Source organism: Andrographis paniculata, unplaced genomic scaffold (assembly GCF_009805555.1).
Source record: "Andrographis paniculata isolate CXL003 unplaced genomic scaffold, ASM980555v1 Contig80END, whole genome shotgun sequence".
In the NCBI taxonomy this organism is placed as follows: domain Eukaryota; kingdom Viridiplantae; phylum Streptophyta; class Magnoliopsida; order Lamiales; family Acanthaceae; genus Andrographis; species Andrographis paniculata.
This window is the reverse complement of record NW_026137618.1, coordinates 4,310,473-4,333,126: the sequence shown is the minus strand read 5'-3', so window position 1 is coordinate 4,333,126 and position 22,654 is coordinate 4,310,473. Positions and strand designations below refer to the sequence as shown.

The 22,654-nt window shown below is 29.7% G+C and overlaps 3 protein-coding genes across 3 annotated transcripts; 2 read left to right on the top strand and 1 right to left on the bottom strand.

Annotated features, from left to right (window-relative positions):
• The first annotated feature begins 2,041 nt into the window (after positions 1–2,041).
• Positions 2,042–5,130, top strand: LOC127241012 (peptidyl-tRNA hydrolase, mitochondrial-like). Its single transcript, XM_051259887.1, has 8 exons — positions 2,042–2,340; positions 2,422–2,506; positions 3,455–3,522; positions 3,604–3,654; positions 3,737–3,810; positions 4,579–4,637; positions 4,711–4,787; positions 4,862–5,130. The coding sequence occupies exons 1-8, from the start codon at positions 2,104–2,106 to the stop codon at positions 4,970–4,972; spliced, it is 762 nt and encodes a 253-aa protein (XP_051115844.1). The 5' UTR covers positions 2,042–2,103; the 3' UTR covers positions 4,973–5,130.
• Positions 5,131–6,316: 1,186 nt separating this feature from the next.
• On the bottom strand, positions 6,317–7,202 carry LOC127240992 (mavicyanin-like). The gene is made up of 2 exons (XM_051259868.1): positions 7,037–7,202; positions 6,317–6,480 (listed from the first exon to the last, which is right to left on the bottom strand). The coding sequence occupies exons 1-2, from the start codon at positions 7,200–7,202 to the stop codon at positions 6,317–6,319; spliced, it is 330 nt and encodes a 109-aa protein (XP_051115825.1).
• A 6,145-nt stretch (positions 7,203–13,347) lies between these two features.
• LOC127240991 (protein ASPARTIC PROTEASE IN GUARD CELL 1-like) lies at positions 13,348–14,920 on the top strand. The gene has a single exon (XM_051259866.1). The coding sequence runs from the start codon at positions 13,378–13,380 to the stop codon at positions 14,896–14,898; it is 1,521 nt and encodes a 506-aa protein (XP_051115823.1). The 5' UTR covers positions 13,348–13,377; the 3' UTR covers positions 14,899–14,920.
• Positions 14,921–22,654: the final 7,734 nt, after the last annotated feature.

The window sequence follows — 22,654 nt, the reverse complement described above, 5'->3', positions numbered from 1 at the left end:
AAATGTAGATAAAAGACTTTTGTTTTTACTCTTGGAGTTTATTAGTGTAAAAAATAGTGACAATTATGTAATAAAAAAAAAAAAAAATAGGAGTAGTTTTATGGTGATACGATTATTTATAGAAATAAGACTATTATTTTGGAACGGACAAAAATAGTAAACAAGACTATTGTATTGGAACTAGACTTGTCAAGACGGGTTAGTGGGGCGGATTGGCCCACAACCTACCCTAACCCGCAAATAAGCGGGTTGTTTGCGGGCCAACCCACGGCGAGGCAGATCAAAATTTCATCAGCCCAACCCAACCCACTGGCGGGTGGCGAGCTAAGCAGGCTAGTCCACGGGCTTTTTAAAAATATTAAAATGATATTAATATTATAAATATTTTCGTAATTAATATTTAAAAATAATTAAAAATAAAAATTTTAAAATAAATAATAAATATAAAAATTTTCAATTCTAAATATTATTAGTTAGTATATTTAAAAAATTAATAATAAGAAATACTCCATTTTAAAAATAAATTATAATTAATTTTATGAATTTGTAAAATTATGAAATTATAAAATGGAAGACGAACAAAACAAATGATAAAAAATCGAAACAAACAACAGTGACATGGATAACAGAAGAAAAACGAATAAAGTGTACAAGATGATTTTGATACTTTTTAAATGATATATTTATAATTTATATAAAATTAAAATATATTGTGATATTAATATTTAATTAATTTTATTATATTTTTTAACGTGACAGTAAAAAATGGTAAAAAAATTTTTTTAGTTACACATGTGAGTACTAATTATTATATTTAATTGGCCCGCGAGCTAACCCACCCTCAACTCGCAGCCCACGCGGGTTAGCCCATTTAGGTTCGCATTTTAACCAGCTTGAAAAATCACAACCCAACCCTCCTTAAAAGTAAGGCGGGGCGGGCCAACCCGACGAGCTCAATTCATTTTGACAGCTCTAATTGGGACGGATGGAGTATATCAAAATATAATACAAATTAAGAAAAAATCGCAAAAATAATTTCAGTAGTGTTTTATAATATTAATAGAAGAACATTATTAAAAAAAAATTATACAAAATATAAAGATATTTTTAATGTTAAATAAAGGTCAATGTCATCCTCAGAGGCGGACGGAGGGAGTAGGAGATATGCTTTTTTTATAAAAAGACATATGTTGTCAATCACTTTATTGTATTTATAAAGTATAGCAAATGCTTATACATGAGATGTTGATCTAGATATACAAGAGTTTGTTTACTTTATGTTTGATTTTTGTCTCTGTTTTTTTGTTTTGATTTTTATTTTAAACAGTTATTTGGATGTAATATTTTTTAAGAAAAAATAATACTTCATCCGTCCCTTAACAATTTATCTATTTTTTTATTTTGGTCCGTGTATATGTTTTATTTTTAGTAATTGTACTATCTACCTAACATTACAAATACCCTTCTAATTTACAATATATTACACAAATGTCATTACCTTTATATCATATAATAGTAATAGGGTTAATTTAGTCTTTTTACCTCTATTTCTACTTTATCCTAATATAATACTAATATTCCTAAAATCCCATACATAAACAAAATGGATAGATAGATTGGGGACGGAGAGAGTATATTTTATTTATCAACAACATCAACAATAATAATTACATTACGTTATTTATTACTTTATACGTTCTACCTATCGGACTATTGAAAATTTAGAATAAGTATAATTAGTAAATAATTAAATATATATTAATAAAAATAATTATTTTATAATATAAATTAAAATTAAAATTAAAATAATAATTGGAATTAAAAAATATTATAGAGTAAAAAATTTAAATGAGAACACAAATTTTAATTGTTATACTAGTTATATTTCTAACACTCAATACAATAATAACAACAGTCGTTGTAGTATAGTGGTGAGTATTTCCGCCTGTCACGCGGACGACCCGGGTTCGATCCCCGCAACGGCGATTTTTTTATTTAATTATTTTTCTTTTTATATTTATTAATTTAATTTAATTAATTTTTTCTCTTCTGCAAGTAGTTATCCGTGTGGCGTAAGCCGTCTCACCAAATCGGAGTGAAATAATGTACGCCCTATCGGCGGCGGCGGCGGCGGTGATTGGGCGGAGCCGTCGTTTACCGGATTCCTTCTCCTCTGTCTCCTACGGGCGCCGCTGGAATTCCATCAATAATTCGGTGTTTACATTGTCAAGGTTGAAGCCGATGGCTTCGATTTCCACTGTGGCTGAAGAAAAGCGGAAACCCTGGCTCCTCGTCGGCCTCGGGAACCCTGGGAAACGCTACGCGAGCACTCGCCACAATGTTGGTTCGCGCATCGTGTGTTGTATTTATGCGTCGAAATTGTTTGGAGTGGTTTTGAATTTTGATTGAAGTTGTTTGCAGGTAGGGTTTGAGTTGCTAGATTTCATAGCGGACGCGGAAGGGATAGCTATGAGTAGCGTCTCCTTCAAATCTTCGTTTGGAAAAGGTTTGTATGCGATTGTTCTGTTCTACCTTTTTAGGGTTCCTGATTAATATATACATATATATATATATATCTTATTTGGCTGTAAATTGTAATTTTAGCTTTGAAGTTGTTTCCCTGTAGTATAATTTTGTAGATAATCAGTTTTTGTGCTAAACACAGCATGTGATAGAATGATAATGGACTCAATGCTGAGAACTATGGCTATGAATTGATATTGTGGCATTCATTAACTGAGAACAGATGTTTCGATGTTAGTTGCGGAACACTTACTTCTATTTCACATTCACTTCCATGGTTACTAGTTACTGATTCATCCTATAATCATTTAATTTTGGTATCAGTAATTTTCTTATGTGGATGTAGAACAAATGGTTGAATCAGTTAATTTATGTGTCAGTAATTTTTCTCTTTTTATTCTATAATCTTGTAAATCTGAACATCATGATATAATATGATTGAGTCATGTTCCATTTGGTATCGGCTAACTAAATAAAGCTTCAGCAGATCGAAAATTTTACTTTGTGCTATTAATTCTGTAGCTTTAGCTTTATAACTCAAATGCCAATTAGATGTTAGAGTAGGAATAGTCATGTTTCATTTTCCTTGGAACATGTTGGTGGGCAAAAATAGTGTAATTGAGTAATTCATTATTTGGTTTGCACATTTATTGCTTAATGCAATCATTTTATTAGTTAAGTTGATTCTTTGTGCAAACATTTAATCGGAGTTTGAAACTATACTATATATTTGGTTTGGTTGCATAAAATGAGGTTAAGTTAGTTGGTGTACGAAATCTCTTAATATAGTTTCAATTGGTGTTCGTCAGACTTGTATCTTGATTTATACTTCACTTGACATAGTGTCCATTACGATAACATATTGTAATTTGTATTTATTGTGTAACATTACAGTTCTCTGATTCTATTTATATTATTTAACTGTGGTTAGGTTTCATCAATGATATCCCTGTTATGCTGGCTAAACCACAGACATATATGAATGCTAGTGGTGAGTCTGTAAGTGGGCTCATCTAAACGTGGGATTTGTTTACATATATTTATACGATGGGTTGCTGAGCTATTTAATCACTTTACCAGGTTGGTGCTATCGTTTCATATTACAAAATTCCATTGGAGCAAGTTCTGGTGGTAAGATATCTTCAATAATTTGCAACTATTATATAACTCCGTTAAAGGTATGAAGATGGCTAAAAGATTGCCACATTTTTAGATGTTTGATGACATGGATTTGCCTTTTGCCAAGTTGCGACTTTTACCTAAAGGTGGACATGGCGGACATAATGGGTATGTACTGTTTTTCTAACTCAGTTTCTTGTGTTGATCTCTTTTAAAGCATCTTATTGTAAATTAGCTACGGATTTTAGAGATTTTTTTTTTCCAACATGCACATTCAGGGGTACTGTCGGGGTTAAGGAACTAATTATGTAGATATGCAATAAAGTTGTCTCGTTAAATAGAAATTGTTGATAAAATGCCCATTTGAGTTGATATGCATTTACATTTGGAAAAGTTGCCCAAGACTCCCCTGTAGTTTCGAGCGTAAATTCCCTGTACTTTAAAAATTGTATGGGACCTCCTTATATTTTAAAAAAGTACCTTTTTTTACTTTTTTTGTATAATGAGAAGATGATTTTCCATCTACTTTTTTTTATATGGCGGGGGATTTCATGCAATATTTTTTAAAGTATAAAGGGACGTCATGCAACTTTTAAAATACAAGGGGATTTACGGGGAGTCTTGGGCAATTTTGCCTTTACTTTTTTATTACTTGTGTGTGTGTTTGTGTATGTTTACAAGTTTACTTGGTGAATATGTGGTGTTCAAAAAATCGTTACATGTTGCATGATACAATGTTATAGAAGGCAACATTCCTCTTGAATTTATGAGATATTGTACGATCTAATTCAAGATCAATCAAAGATGTACAAGCAGGCTATTTAATTTTTGTAAAATATTCTAGATTAGTTTAAAAAATAAAATAAAGTAAAAGGAAAAAATGTGTGTTTCCTATAGCAATGTGCTGATAGTGCTCTAAATTGAGTGTGTTCGCAGGATGAAGAGCATCATAAACCACTTGAAAGGCAGTCGGGATTTTCCTCGCTTAAGGATAGGTAACACACATGATTAGATCACTATTCTTATCATCTCACAATACATTATGAATCATCGATCCGATATTGTTAGGCATTGGAAGGCCTCCGGGGAAAATGGATCCTGCAAGCTTTGTGCTACGCACTTTTACCAGAGACGAGCGCGACGAGGTATGGAAAGAATTAAACTAGCTTAGTAATGCGAATATGTAATTATTATAACGATTTTTCATTCTACTTTTTAGTTGGACTTCATGTTTCAAAATGGATTGGAAGCTGTTCGAATTCTTGTGCAAGATGGCTTCAACAAAAGCGCAACTTTCGTAAACAGCGCGAAGTCCCTCCCGGTATTGTAACCAGTAAGAACTATTCAAATTTTTTCTATTTGAATTTCAACATGATCTATGAAGAAATTAGAATTAATACCAATACTTGTGTCTAAAAAAGAAAATCATAATCTTGTCTCTATTGTTGTCGGCATCGAGTTTTGATAGTTTAATGTTTTGCCACTCGATATTTGCGGTGAACTTATGAAACATGAGAAGTTCAATTTTAATTTAATTTAATTTAATGTTTTTTTTTTTTTGCTTGAATCATTTGAACTTTGAATTAACACTTTGTGTTGTAGCCTATCGATTTGTTATGTGTCTTATGACTGAAATAATTATGTTAATATTTTGAGTAAATTGTTATACCATTCACAATATTGTGTTCTTTTAGTAATGTTTTTTATTTTTATTTATTTTTTTTATTTTTGAGTTGAGTTTTGTTATTATTATTGAGATTTTGTGAAAATATTATCAAAAATATTTATTTTTATTATTTTTAAATATGTTATAAGAGGAAATAACGGAGAATGATGGTAAAAATGAAAGCAAACATTGTAATAGGCTCCGTTCACTCAGCTTTTTCTGATGAAAAAGTTTTTGGCGTGTGGTATTGAGAATGACTTAAAAATATAAAATACACACCATATGTCCCATATCTATCTGTTTGTTTGCATGGAGTTTTAGAAATATTAGTATTATATTGGAATATAATAGAAATAAAAGTAAAAATACTAAATTATATGACATAAATGGCATTTGTATAATATATTGTAAATTGAAAAGATATTTGTAATGTAAGTAGATAGTATAGTTACTAAAAATAGAAATTGATACTTTGTTACGAGACGGACCAAAATAGAAAAATGCATAGATTGTTAATGGGACGGAGAGAAGTATTATTTTAGCTTTGAATATTTGATTTTTTTTTTTGTAATGACTTTTTTAACTTTTTATAATGAGTATTTTGAATTTTTGACTTTTGTATAATAAAATTTTGAATTGAAATAGTTGTTTGATGTAATATAAATATGTATTGATGTGATATTTTGAATATAAAATTTAATTTATGTGTAATATAATAAATAAAAAAATAAATATTTGATCTGATGTTTTGGAGGAAAAAGAAAAAAGTTGAATAATAAAACGAAAATGAAATTTCACATAATTACACTTACAAGGTGTGCTTTTTATTATTATTTTTTGGAAATTGTATTATGATGCTGGGAGAATATCTGCATTTCTAATACGATTATTGATGTCAAAATGCATTTGATCATAAGCTTCAATATAGATTTATTTTTACATCGATGATGATCCATCATCAAGTACTCAGAAATATCAAAGCAAGATAAAAAGGACTATTCTCGATGTTTAGGCCACCGTTATTGCGACCTTTTGACCCTTTTGGCAGTGTCCGGGCGTACCACATATGAAGTAATATTTCCCGGGCTTGGTAATGGCCAGTGTGTCATTGCCGCTAACCCATGTTTGACTAGCCCCCGATGCATTGCAAGCGTCGTAGTTCTTAGGCGTCACTTGATTAACATTGTGAAATTGTTTGTTGTATTGAAACACTTGTATGCACATAGAAAAAATAATAAACTTTAGTATATAAGTCATAAGACCAGATCTTGGTTCGAAATATAGACTTGATTATAATTACATGTAATTTGAAAAATCCGCACTATTTTCTTTTATAGTTTAGGAATTTAGGGATTTTTGAGTAATTATTTAAAATATATATAAAAAAAATTGCATTGAACAATTTTGTAGTTGTATTTCACTTGTGCTATATGCAATTCACTAATTTATACTTGAATTTAATTTTCAACTTTACCAAACTTGTCCTCGTATATAAATCAATAGTTTAAAACGGTTACTATGATATAAAAATTCAACTAAAAATATCAAATATCTTCAAAATCAACCATCGTTTTCTTCTAAATATAGAATTCATGTAAATAAAACGACGAATTTTTTCTGCAAGAGATGTGTTTGGGGTTTTGAATTCATGATCTTATGATAATAAATTTAATTCCACGCCAATTAAACCACTTTTTATAAACAAAAATGATGAAATTTTTTACTTACACAGAGAGTCGCCAACTTTAAATTTTTTCGAGGCCGCCCAAGCTTTGTAGTCGGGTGAACAGATAGTCGTCCAACCGGCGGCATCCCCGACTTTATACACCTCGGCGTTACACACTTGAAAGATCACTATCAAAACAAGAAAAGATATACTCGCATTTCCTCCCATTTTCAATCACAAATCTCACTTTGTTCTTGATAAAATTATTGAGAACAAACACACATTCGATGAATGTATACATACACATATATATATATGAAATTGTAGGTTTTCTAATTAATATAATTTACTATTATTTTCTAAACAAAATCAGCTGAATATGTAGTTTGATAATCATATTTAATGTGACCTATGAATAATAACCATGGATCCTCAATATATTTTGATCATATATTATGACAATTGTATTAATTTTTCAATAAATATTAACATAATATCATTTTCCAATAATAAAAATGCAATCTTCGATATTTAATATGATTAAATTTGTAATATTTGGTCCAAACAAACAAAAATGGAAAATTTTGAGGGTTATGACATTGTTGCTTTTTTTTTTTTTAACATTAAATTGATATATTATTCATTTATCATACATAATTTTATTAATCTAAGATTTTAGTATTTTTAATTTAACAAATAATAATTAATTTATCATTTTTTTTTAATCCAATTGTCTTTTTTTATCTATCTTTTAATAAATTTTTCATAATTTCACATTTTATTTTTTACTAATTCTATTTTTGTGGAGGAATGTAGTATATATTTATATCAAAATTATTGATTGTAAATTAGTTTTCTATTGAAACAATACTCAAATTATATATCTATTATACAGAATATTTTTTTAATAAAATACAAAAGTATTATACATATATAGATAATATTAAAATGTTATGTGATATATTACAATAATATATACTAAGACATATAATATAATAATAATGAATATAAATAGAAATTAGATGTAATATATATACATAATAATTACAATAATATATATGATTAGGGATGTCATATGGGGCGGATTAGCCCCGGACTCGTTTTTAATGGGGCGAGTTCGGGTATAAATAATATGTTTCTGGGCAGGTTGTGGATTTAAAATTTTAAATTCGGCCCGGTTCAGGGCAGGTTACGGATTTTACTAAAAATCCGCCCCAACCCGGACCCGGACCCGAACCGGATATTTTTTAAAATTATTATAATTAATATATATGTACATTTATATAATAAAAATATATTATTTATTTACTTTATTGTAATATAAGAGTGAAGTAGATAAAAAATAAAATAAAATTGAGTTATTATGATAAATTTATTAAATATTTAATAAAAAAAATAGTCACGTAGGTAAAAAAAATTAATAGCTGATGAAGTATTTGTTAAAATAGTGTTAATAAAATTGTGAGTGGATAAAATATTTTATTTAAATAAAATGTAAATAAATTTAATGAACAATAAAAATAATTAAAAAAAAAATCTAACTCAATTATGAAGGACAAAGGAGGCATATGTTATGTATATATTGTATATTTTTAATAAAATAATCGTAATAATAAAAAATATTTATGTGAACAAACCCAAAGTATAGATATAAACTATTTTTGTCCTGTCACAGATGATTTATTTTTTTATTTTATCTGTCTTATAAAAGAGTGACTCATTTTTATCTTTAACAAGTTTATCAATCTTAAACACAATTAATAAATATAAATTAATTCAATTAAACATATAACCTATTACGACTCATTCAAAATCTATTTAATATCTATTTATTTTATCTTTCTCCTCAATTAACAAATATTTTTATCTATTTTTAAAACTTCAATTTTTTTTATAAAATTAATTTATGGTAAATATAAATAAACAAATAAATATATTTTTTTTATTTATTTGTATTATATAAAATTTTATTCTCTAAAAAAAAATGATATTCATATTCTATACTCCATCTGTCAGCCTCTAAGGTCACATTTACTTTTGTGTCATTGTACTTAACATTAAAAATATCCTTATATTTATATAATTTTTTGTACAAATATTCTTCTATTAGTATTATAAGATACTAATGGAAATATTTTTTCAATTTTTTTTTAACTTGTACTGTATTTTGATATGATAGTTAATATTCAAATATCAACACTCAAAAAATAAATGAGATCCTCAAAGTCAGACAAAAGTAGTATATTTTATTGAAATATAATATTAAAAATATTTAAACACATATTTTTTTAAAAAAAATTAATCAATCTATAATATACTTTTATTACATAAAATAATTAAATAACTAGTCTATACTATCTAAATTTTCGTACTCAAACAAAATACATCATATTAAATGGTACAGAAATAGTATTATATTAATATATATATATATATATATACACACACGTGTGTTTGAATATGTGCAGACCGTGAGTGTGTTTGTATAATTGAGAGAGAGAATGACTAAGGTATTTTTAGTTAGGGGAGTTCGGGGAAAAATTGGGTTTGAGTTTGATTTTTATTTGAATTTTGGAATGAGTTTGGATTTTATTGTTTCTTTTGTGTTTGGGTTTGGTTGGGGTTTGAGGAGTTTTGATGTCGCAACCAATATGAGAAATGTGAAATTTACAAAAAGGCCCTCCGAAGTAAATTAACAATATAAAGAGTATGTAAGGATTGAAGTGCAAAGGGGATCTATTTAACGGGGATTTTGGGATGGAGCTGAAAAGACACGATTTTTTCAATTGAAGAGGAGAAGAGAATGGGACTATCACGTTCTCTACCACGACACCATATTATTTGAAGGGAAAGAAGGAAAAACACGACGGAGGAGAGGAGAACTTGGAAGAGGATTGCAGACAATTTTTTCAGGGCGTTCTTCTTCTATCTTCGTATTGTTCTTCTTTTTGTCGATTTCGAAATTGAAGGCATGATGAACTTCTTTATTTGTTTTGTGTTTTCAATTCCTATGAGTTTCGAGTAATTTCCTTTCTAGCGTAGGTGTGAATTTATGTTTGGGATTGAATTTGTGAGACTTGATTTTGTTTTAATTTAGTGTTCATCGATACTGAGTATTTTTAATTCTTCTAATTTATAAGTTTAGAAATCTTAAATTGATTATTACGCACGTATTGATTTGAGATTTCGTAGCTAAATTGGAGATTGACACCCGTAACTGTCTAATTTATAAGTGGTATTGTTAGTATTTTTAAGATTTAGTGAAAAGTAATTTCATAATTAGTTCGACGTCATTATTTGTGTCTTATGTAAAAATACAATTATACTTTTTTAATTACAACAAAATAACAATAAATTGTCAATGAGACTTGCTAAACTATGGCCTTGGTTGAGTTTCAACAAATCATTTATCACTTTTAATTCATTTAAATATCTATTTTATAATTTAAAACTTTTCATCAAAAATTCAAATATGTTTAATTTGGTTGTATTTTTGTGTGTTTTTAGCATTTTAGAATAATAAAAAATTTAAATTATTGATATGATATAAATAGACACTTGACTTGTTATTTTAAATAAAAAATAAATAATTCTATGTACTATATTAAATAGAAAATATATATATATAATATGATATGAATAATAAAATAAGAAGAAGAAATTATTATTTAAAAAAAAAAAAAAAACACCGCAAAACAAACCTAATTTTTTATTAAATAACCATATTCAATATATATTTATATCTGTTTTATATATACTACTCACTCTGTCCAAAAATTAATTATTTATTTTCTTATTTAGAATGTCCAACAATTATTGTTTTATTTTTATTTTAATACACAAAATTTACTTTTTTATTCTTACTTTATTTATTTTTTTCTTTTTTATACACAAACTTAAGGACAAATTTGTCATTTTATAACAAAAAAATCTAGTTGTCTAAAAATGCGTATAAATATCAAATAAGACATTAGAAAATAAACAGAGGAAGTATAATTTTGATTATTTTAGAGCTCTCAAAATTTTAAAATATACTCCTTCCGTCCCTTAACAATTTTTTTTTTTTTATTTTAATCAATCTCATAACAAAGTATTCATTTTTTTTTAGTAATTGTACCATCTACCTAACATTACAAATACCCTTCCAATTTACAATATATTACACAAATATCATTACCTTTATATCATACAATACTAATAGGGTTGATTAAATTTTTTTACTTTTATTTCTACTTTATTTTAATATAATATTAATATTTCTAAAATTTCGTGTAAAAACAAATGAATATATAAATATGAGACAGACAGAGCAAGTATTTAAATACAATCTTAGTTAATTAATGGAGTTTTACCGGCCTTAAACCCTACTTCATATAGCCGTCCTCTTAACACAATTAAACAAATCCTAATTTATTACACTATACTTAGGACAACCTATGAACCAAACTACATTACAATCTTCAATATTTGGGTGTCTTTGTTCGAATGATTTTGGTCGACTTCTACTATTCATTCTATTTTTTTCCTCCAAAAATATCAAATCAAATACCTATTTTTTATTTTTTATATTATACTAAAAATCAATTTTACATTCAAAACATCACATCAAATTCTATTTATATCACATCATATAACTATTCAAATTCAAAATTTTTACTATTCAAATTCCAACTCAAAATCCAAACCCTCAAACAAACACACCCTAAGTTGAATTTTATAATTTAACAAAATACAATACATAAATTAATAGCAAATAACAAATATCCATGTAACACATATAAAATATGTTTATACAATATGCTTTATAAAATATGAATTGTTAATATATATTGTCTTAAATAAAGCAGTATATGACATAAAAATTAAAATTATACGGCTTTAATACTCTTATTTACTTTTTACGTATTGATATTTGAATATTAGTTATTAAATGAAAATATAGTATAAATTAAGAAAAAATGAAAAAAATACTCTTATTAGTGTCTTATAATACTATTATAATGACATTTATGCAAAAAATTATACAAATATAAAGACATTTTTAATGTTAAGTATAATGACACAAAAAGTAAATGAGACTCCTAAAGGCGAACGGATGGAGTATTTTTATACATTCTTTTATTTATACTCTATCAGTCTAGTTAGAAAGTATATATATTTCTATTTTAGGTTGTCCAATTACAAAGTAATTATTTCATTAAAGATCTAACTTCTTTTACAAATATCTTTATTTTACGTCATATCATTACTTTTACACCTAAAAAATAAGAGCAAAAATATCATTATATTATTTTTAATTACTAACTCCAATTAAAATATTATTATTTCTTAAATTTCGCACCAAAAAATATGGTTGTGTTCTTTTGTGGATTTTATTATAAGTTTTTACTATTTAAATTCTTTTTTTTTTCTTCTAAAAATATTACATCAAATAGTTACTTTTCTTTTTTTATATTATACTACAAATTTATTTTACATTCAAATTATCACATCAACCTCTGTTTATATCACATCAAATTCAACTTTTTACTATTAAAAAAATCCAAACTCAAAAATTAAAATCCACAAACAAACACACTCTAAATGTTTACTTCGTAACCGGACGGATATAATATAATATAATATTCATTTATCAAATATTTAATTTTTCACTCTATTAATACAACAATATTCACTCTTATATTTCTTGAAATAATACTAATTTATTTTAAAATCAATTAATATAGTATATGTTTCTTTTGATGGATTTGAAAAAAGTTTGATTTTGATTTGATATTAAAATAATGTATGATGTGATGTTTTTTGAGAAAAAAAATGTATTTTTTTCGAGAAACGCAGAGTTTAAATAGTAAAAACTTGAGTTTGGTGTCAAAAGAAATAAACCCTATTATACTATCTCCGTCAAACTCTAAAGGTTTCATTTGTTTTTTTAACGTTGATATTTGAATATAAATTATTATCTCAAATACAGTACTAATTAAAAAAAATTGCAAAAATGAGTATTTTATAATACTAATAGAAAGATATTTGTATAAAAATTTATACAAATATAAAAATATTTTTAATATTAAGTACAATGACGCAAAATGTAAATATAACCGACGGATTGAGTATTTAGCTCAAATGCACATAAGTTAGTAGATAAAAGAAATTAATATTTATCTATTTTTATGTACTACCAACCCAACCCAACCCAAAACATTTTCCTCTCTCACGATCTCATCGACCAAGAAACTTTTTGCAAATTGCAAGAATCATAATTAAGGAATCAAAGACATATTTTAATTAATTAATTAATAAAAAATAATAATTTTTAATTATATATATATATATAACAACAGTGGAGGATCGTGGTTATTCATTCCCCCAATTAGGGTTTCTCAGAAACAACACCCAATCAACAATGGCGGATTCCCAAATCCCCCAAACCCTCCTTCTCCTTTCTTTCCTGATCTTCATCACAGCTTCTGCCTCCTCACAAGATCATACTAATCATGGCTTCCAAATTCTCGACATATCTTCTTCTCTAAAGATGACGCGAGAGGTTTTCTCCGCAAAATCATCTCAACCCTACGCCGAACAGCTCAGCTCCCTCGCCGGAAACCACTCCGCCGCCGGCGACGCGCCTCCGTCCTTCAGCTTCACTATCCACCCTCGCTACTCTCTCCCGTTCGCCGACTCCCACGGCGGCAACTACACCGCCCTCTCCCTCGCCCGCCTCGCCCGCGACGAATCCCACGTCCGCTCCCGCTTCTCCGGCGGTCTCGCCGGCGATCAGCCCCGCCACCGCCGGAACCGCCATTCCCGTTCCCATTCTGCAAGTTATTACAGAAATTTGCAGTGCCGGCGGCAGCCTGAGCAGCAGCTCCGATCGCCGCTCATCTCCGGCGTCAGTTTCGGCAGCGGCGAGTATTTCGCCAGAGTCGGAATCGGCCGGCCGGCGGCGGAATATTACCTCATCCTCGACACCGGCAGCGACATCAGCTGGATTCAGTGCAAGCCCTGCATCAATTGCTACCCGCAAACCGACCCGATTTTCAACCCGACCCGATCCACCACCTACCGGGTCATCCCTTGCCGATCCCCGACTTGCAGCGCCGCCGGAATCACCCGCTGCAGCGTCGCCGGAAATTGCCTCTACCAAATACACTACGGCGACGGCTCCGCCACCGTCGGACATTTATCGGCGGACACTTTCACCTTCGGAGCCACCGGCACCGTCGCCAATCTGACGTTCGGCTGCGGCAACGACAACGAAGGACTGTTCTCGAGCTCGGCGGGGCTGATCGCCGTCGACAACGGGCCGTTGTCGGTGACGGCGCAGATCAAAGCGACGTCGTTTTCGTACTGTCTGGTAAACCGCGATTCCCAATCGGTGTCGACTCTCGACTTCAACTCCGCCGCGCCGCCGGACTCGGTGGTGGCGCCGATGGTCCGACACCCTATACTCAGCTACTTTTACATCGGCCTCGCCGGAATCCTAATCGGCGGCCGGCCGGTGGCGATTCCGAAATCGATGTTCGAAATCGAGGAGAGCGGGTGGGGCGGCGTGATCGTCGACTCCGGCACGTCGGTGACTCGGTTCCACCCGGAGACCTACGCCGTGATCAGAGACGCCTTCCGGAGCATGGCGGCGCACCTGCCGCCGGCGGCCGGAGTTGCTTTGTTCGACACGTGTTATGATTTTTCGAGGATGAAGACGGCGGACGTGCCGACGTTTGGGTTTGAGTTCTCGAACGGGCAGAAGCTGTCGTTGCCGGCGAGGAATTATTTGGTTCCGGTGGATCACGGCGGGCGGTTCTGCTTTGCGGTGGCGGAGACGACGGGGCCGACGGCGATCATCGGGAATGTTCAGCAGCAGGGGACACGTGTCACGTACGATTTGGTGAATAGGGTGATTGGGTTTAGCCAAAATAAATGCTAGTTCAGTAGCAGTTATGAATATATAAAATTTAATTTTGTCTTCAATTGTAACCATATAGCTTGTTAGCTATACATACAGTTGATTTTATTTATATACTCTCTCACCCGTTTTATTTTTTGCACGTAGATAAATATTAATATTATACTCTCTCTCCGTCGTGCAAATATGTGCTCATTTGACAGGATATTAATACGAATTCTAATAAAAGTGAGTAATAATTGTTATTTTTTTTTATAGTAAAAAAAAATACAAAAGTGTAATGATTTTTTACTTAAAAAAAAAAACAAGAATATTTTTCGATGACAACCCAAAAATAAAAGTGAGTATAGATTTGAATGACAATAGATTATAGTGAAAAAGACGAAAATACCCCAATTAGTATTATGTAATATAAAAGTAATGACATTTTGTGTAATATAGTGTAAGTTAGAATGACATTTATTATATTAGGTGGGTAAGTACAATTACTAAATTAAGAAATTGTAACCTTATTTTGAAACGAACGGAAATAAAAAATTGTAACCTTTCAATGGGAAGGGGGAGTATTATATATTGGTTAAATGACATAAAATTCACTCATGCTTTTACAAAATTGCTCAAAACCTCCTATACTTTTAAAATTGTGTCAAATTCTTTCGTGATGTTATAAACTCTGCGTCTAACTTCCTCGACCATTCTTATATAACAGTGTTTGACATACACGTGCTTAAAATGTGAATAAATTTTAAAATCTTCATTTATAAATCCTTGAAATTACAAATAATACTCATTATTAGTATATTTAACCTTAGAAAACAGTAAATATACTTAAAAAATACTTATTTTTATCTGATTTTTAAAGTTCTTTTTAATGTTTTTTTTTAGGTTAAATAAATATAAAAAAATGAATATATTTATACGAGTTGAGAAATTAGTATTATGAAATTCATTCGCAGTTTGAGCGCGTGTATGTCAAACATAGTTAAATAAGTACGACCAAGGGAATTAGAAGCTGAGTTTATGAAACTACGAGAGAAATTGACACAGGTTTTAAAATACGAAGAATTTCGCGCAATGTTGTAAAACCACAAGTGAATATAAGTGCAATTTAGCCTTATATATTTATCAATTGGATAAAATATCGAATAAACACTACTGAAAACAAATAAATAAATAAATAAAATTACTATGTTCATTATGAGTTTTACCATATATTTTACTACTCAATCAAACGTTAACTTTTTTCTTATATTATATTATAAATTTATTTTATATTTCAAACATCAAATCAACATCTATTTAGATCGTATCAAATAACTATTCAAATTCAACTTTTTACTATTTAAAAATCTAAATCAAAAAACTCAAATCCACAAATAAATACACTTTATTTTTTGTGGCAATTGGTGACCATGATAATCGGCTCTAATCTCCTAAAGCTATTTTTACTTGCAATTTTTAAAAATAATACAAAAAAAATTGATTTTTTTTTTTAAATACTCATTACGAAAAGTCAAATATTTAACTTAAAATAATATATTTGATTTTAAAATATTGCCTAAAGGAGTCATACCTTTGTAGCAAATGTTAATATTTGCCGCCAATTTCATCGTGATTAATAATCATTGATATTAGCAAGCTTTTTTTGGTTTATTTATTAAGGTTTTATTTTATTTTTTTTGTAACAATTTCAAAAATTATGAAATATCATACTTAAATACAATTATTATGCAAATAATAACGTAACAAAAAGAATAATGCAATAAATATTAAAAATTGATGTTGTGATGAAGTCCGCTTCGCTAGTCAAATTAATAGTTTAGTTTCTCACAACGCTGCTATTTTTTTTTTATGACATGGAAACCCGCAGTCAAACTTAATACTCTGAAAACCATACTCGACGGGAAAGTCACACTAGGCGAATCATATGTGGCAGGTGACCTGAGGCGTCGAATATTTGAACCTATAAATGTTGGTCCGGTGATGGTTTTGCAAATATTTAAGATTCTTACTAAGTAAATTTGCACCAAGAATTGAAGGATACATTTGTTCAAGGTGGGCTATTGATTTTATATCTATCACCTTGTTTTTATTTTTACTTAAGATAGTTTGTATTTGATTGTTATTTTGTTAGCCTATTGCTATTTACCTCAATGATGATTATACTTAATATATATATATGTATGTATATATATATAATTATTGGATTCGCCGCTACGAAACAAATTGTATTGAATGAATTTTTTGTTTTTCCGAGCTTCTACTTTATCAATCGGACAAATTTATAATCCCTCAATCTCAGGTAATATGAGACTATTACTGTAGATACGAGAATTTAGGTAAAGTATAATTAGTAAATAATTAAGAAGTGTATTAGTAAAAATAATTATTATATAATAAAAATAATTATAAATTAAGATTAAGATAACTAAATAGTTCAATTAAGATGAAAAAAATTATAAAATATAAAATTTAAAATGTGATTAAAGTGTATAATCATATTTCCCAAAAAAAAAAAAAAATTATGTGGGACGAACAAAAATAAAAAAATAGGAACAAATTATGTGAGACGGAGGGAGTAACATTTTGTAAACAACATGCTACATTGAATGTTTTGGAGGCTAATATTCATAGTTTTATCACAATGATGTGAGTGTTTTCATGACCGAATTATGAATTCTCACTAGAGCTGACAAACGGATCAGGTCGGGTCGGGATTAGGTTCGGGTCAACTTAAACAAGTTACAAAACCCTTGACCTGAACCTGACACATTTAATTAAATCAGGTCAACCTGAATCTGACTTATATAACCCGTTTAAATTTAAAATTTTCAGTTTTAATTTAAAATTAAAATTTATACTAAAAAATTTTTCAAATGCATAATATATATACATAGTAAAGCAAAAAATTATTTATTTCTATCATGAAACCGATATTCAAGAATTGAATTAACAAACACTAAATAATAGTACACAACACAATCCTTTATTTTTTATTGTTTATTTTTATAAAATTGGTCATAAATATTGAATTGTATTGATAAAATTTTAAAAATATATTTAAATTTAAAATGATATTAATTAAACAGGTTTGACGGATTATTTTCAGATCGAAAATGTAGACCTTAACCTGACTCAATTATTAAATTGTGTTGCCCCATACATGACGCACTAATTGCAGTGTAAATTTTAGTGTATCGTAATGTAAAGTTTCTTTAACAATTAAATTAATAGGTTTTCTTTAAATTTGATTATATTCCCTTCGTCTCACATTAAATGTTCATTTTTTTTTTATTTTGATCTGTCCCACATAATTAGTCATTTCTTTTTTTTTAAAAAAAATAATTATACACTTTAATCACATTTTAAATTGTATAATTTAAAAAATTTTGAATCTTAATTAAATTGTTTAGTTATATTAATCTTAACATATAATTATTTTTACTAATACACTTCTTAATTACTTATTGTTAGAATATATTTTGGATAATATATATTATTCGATAAAATAATTGCAGATATTTTTTTTTTGTTTGAATTTCGGATAAGATTGGAGATAGATATAGATTGTTTTGGGGATTGATTGAGTAAATTATGAAGTCAAATATGGATAATCTTTATTCGTATTGATGCTTTATCCATATAGACCTTTTCAGGTGAGATGGATTATATGGGAGATTTGGAGACATGAAAAGAGATAGAGATCGAAGTGAATATGATCTTAGAGAAAAAAATAGTGAGAGAAAAAAAAATCAATACAATTATTGGGAGAATTGTTGATTTTTTTTTTTTGGTAAATCCTGGTGAGTTTTTCTTCCGCACAATTCTTTATTTTCTTGGAGATTTTCATGCATCTTTGAAGAAATTTTATGGTGGAATCTTGGAGAACAAGTTTAGATCGGTTCTAGACTTCACTGGATTCATCAATAAGGTTTTTGAATAGAGACGCAATCAAGATCATAAGTTGGGTAAGGGGATGCGTTGTAAGTGATATGTGTCTGATGCGGACGAAACTCAATCACTGGTGACAGGTTGGTCACGATTCTTACCGATAGGGTTGTGTGGTTGTTGATATTTATTGACTTGCAAAAACTATTGTACCGGAATCTTTCTTCATAGTGGACAAATCCTGGGCTGGTACCCCCAGATATAGGTCATAGTTGAACCACACTGGATGAACAAATCGTGTATTCCGCCTGTCATTATTTTTTGTGGTTTGTGTGTGATTATTTGCTTATATCTAAATGACGTACAAAATACAGACTTGAGTGCACACATTATCCTTGATATATCTTCCGTTGTGCGCCCAGATCCGTTTTCTCTGTAGTTTTCAATTTGTGCCAGAGCGAGCACTTCGACATACTGAGGTGAGATCAAAGGAGAAAGCATATCGAGAGACCGAAGCTCAATATGCCGACCCAACTACTTGATGGTTTCAATTATCATTATTTAAAAACAAAGATGAGGATTTTATCATGTCGATCAATGATGATGCATGGGTGCAGTTGAAACGGGATGAGAACCTCCAACTAGAATTGTTGCTAACAAAGCTAGAGATAATGTTCATCTTTCCCCACAAATATTTCTCAAGCCGAAGTCATAATACACTACAATTGAGAAGGTGAAATCAAATGCAAACTCAAAAAATTTGAATGCTATTTTCAATAGAGTGAATGAATCTCAATTCAAAATTATATCCACATACATTGCCGCCAAAGCCGCTTGGGATGCCTTGCAAGTAACCCTTAAAGGTTCTGAAGATGTGCGAGCCACAAAATTGCAAATGATTGAGAGCCAATTTGATGGGTTAAAGATGAAGGATGAGGAGACTATTTTTTATTATAGTACCCGATTTAAATATATTGTAAATTGAGTTCATATGCTTGGATTGGTTTATGATGAGAGAAAATTGGTGAACAAGATGTTTCGAACAATTCCAAAAATATTTTCACCCAAAGTTGCTGGATTTGAGGAGTTGGAGAAAATTCATACGATGACTCTTGATGGACTTTTAGGCATTCTGCAAACATACGAGTTGAATCACTTGAAGATAAAACCAAATAAAGAAATTGCTTTAAAGGTTTAAAACACTTTTTATAATAATATCAATGACGATGAGATTTCCTTCATCTCGAAGAAGGTTGCCAAAATACTGCAGAAAAGACAAGCCAAGTTATTGCGAAAGAGCAACTTTCAAAAAGGTTATTCTCAGATTGTTCGAACAATAGACAAACAACCACTCTATATTGATAAAAAAAAAAAAAAAAAAGGTTCAGTCAATAAAAAATCTAATATATCAAGTGAAGATAACAACCTGAAGTGTCAGATTTCTCTAAAGGCAATAATTGTAGATGATGTGATCTGTTATGGATGCAATAGGTATGGACATATTCGTTTGGAATGTCCGACGGCTATAAGAAAGGATAAAAAGGCTATAAAAGCATCATGGAGTGATGAAGATAACATTTCAAAACTTAGAAATCAATCAAGTAATGAAGATGAAGACGTCGTTGCCTTCACCACACACCAAGAAACAAAGTTAAAGTATGAACGAAGACATTGATGGGAGTAAATTACGAAGAACTTGTTGAAGCATATGAATAAACTGTGGCAGAGCAGAAGAAGCTAATTGCAAGAGATGAGAAACTGAAAAGGTGAATCGAGGAATTAGAGTGTAACAATGAAGCTCTTCTTGAAGAGAATGAGACATTTCAAGTTAAACATGAAGACTTGATTAGAGAAAATTTATAAACTAGTCAGAAAATTGAAGATCTCTCGATGAAGGTTGATGATTTACATGCTGAAAAAACCAAGTTATTGGAGGACATCAATTGAATGAAGAGAGAAAATGAAGAACTTGATGAAATTATTTCAATTGAAACATATTTTGAAGATCATCATGGTATTGGTTATGAGTTTGGATCTTCAAGTAAAAGCTACGGTTTTTGTCAAATGAGGAATGCTAAACAATCCATCTAAGGTGAAGAAAAAGACAACTAGTTTAAGGCCAAAGCAAACTGCTCCAATGAATTATTCTATTTATAAGTATGTCCGGACGACTGACGAAATGCAAGTATTGTAGGATGAATGGACATGAAGCTGATAAATGTTCTAGGATTATTCATGAGATTTTTCATGGAAAGCAAATATCTTGGTCATAAGATGCACTAAAAAGGAGAATCAACATAGGATTTGAGTGGCGATCAAAGAAGATTCAACCAAAGATAACATACAATGTTGTCCAACAACTACAAAGATTAATGGCTATCAAAGACTAAATTTTGATAGAGAATGCTCAATAGAAGTGTTGAATTATGATAATGCATTTTCAAAGTGTAACAGTGAGGATTGCAGAGATGTCAAAGAAATATGAAAACACGTCGTCCAAAGGTCATTTGACGTTGAGAAGTCAGCCAGTTTAATATTTTGGGTCCTTGTATCTGTGCTTGAAGGTGTACTGAAGATAGACCAAACCCCTATGACGACCGTGATAAAAATTGAGGGAGGGGGAGGGTGTGCACTTCTAATGTGTAAAAAACCGGTGGAATTCAATGCAGAATGATAGCTACGTGTTCTTGATTTGGTGCTGATCGATTTTATTTATTGAGGTGAAGTTTAGGGATATACATCTCATTCCAATTAGTGCAAGATGACGCAGATGAATCTCCAAATATTGAGTAAATTATATAACACCTCATTGTGTTTTAGTAAAAATGTACAAAATACTCTATGTTTTATTTATTGCGTGAAACCCTCTTGTGTTAATGTAAAATCTGCACGAAACACCCTCGTTGTCCAAAACTGATGTTCGGTTCTAAATAAAGACCTAAATTACACAAGTTTTATACAAATAAAAAACGTAAAATATCTTAAATAGTTTTTTTGAATAAAATAAATAAATAAATAATTGATAAACAATTTATTTTTACAATTTATGTAAAAATCAGATAACAATTGAGCTCAAAAAACTATAAAATGAATTATTAATTAATTAATTAACTAATTAATTTATTCAAAAAAATTATTTAAATTATTTTTTATTTTTTATTTATATAAAACTTGCGTAATTTAGGTCTTTATTTATATTCGAACATCAGTTTTGGACAAGGAGGGTGTTTCGTGTGAACTTTACATTAACACAAGGGGGTTTCACATAATAAATAAAACACATGGTGTTTTGTACATTTTTACTAAAACACAAGAGGGTGTTATATAATTTACCCCCAAATATTTTGTTCAGGATATCATGATTTGAGGGGAGTCTGCATTTCTATAGTATGCAAATTTGCTAAAAAGTTTTGTTTCATCGATGGTTGTTCATGATTTGGACGTTGTTTAAGCAATATGCAAACGACTAGGATGTACGCGATTTTGATGAATATTTTTTTTGAAGATTATTATTGACTTGATATTGAATTTCCTCGGTAAAAGGTATTGAGAATATTTCTTTTTGATTTGATATACCCCAAAGAAGGAGAGAATAGAAAAAGAGGTAGAAGTCGATGAAAAAAAATGTGAAGTCGATGAAAAGAAAAGTCGATGAGATAGAGGTAATGTGATTCTTTGATGATATGGGGTTAATCTTCAATTATTTTTTCTTATTTGTTTTTGGGTTACATCATGCAAAAATGGAGATATTGTTAGAAATATTTTGGCTAAAGTATATTATTGGATATAATACTTCATGGGCAACTCCTATAAGCCGGTTGGTATCGCCATGGTGGATGTACAGGTATGAGCCAAGAAGTTGATGTCGGCCTTCGTCATGGTTGACAAT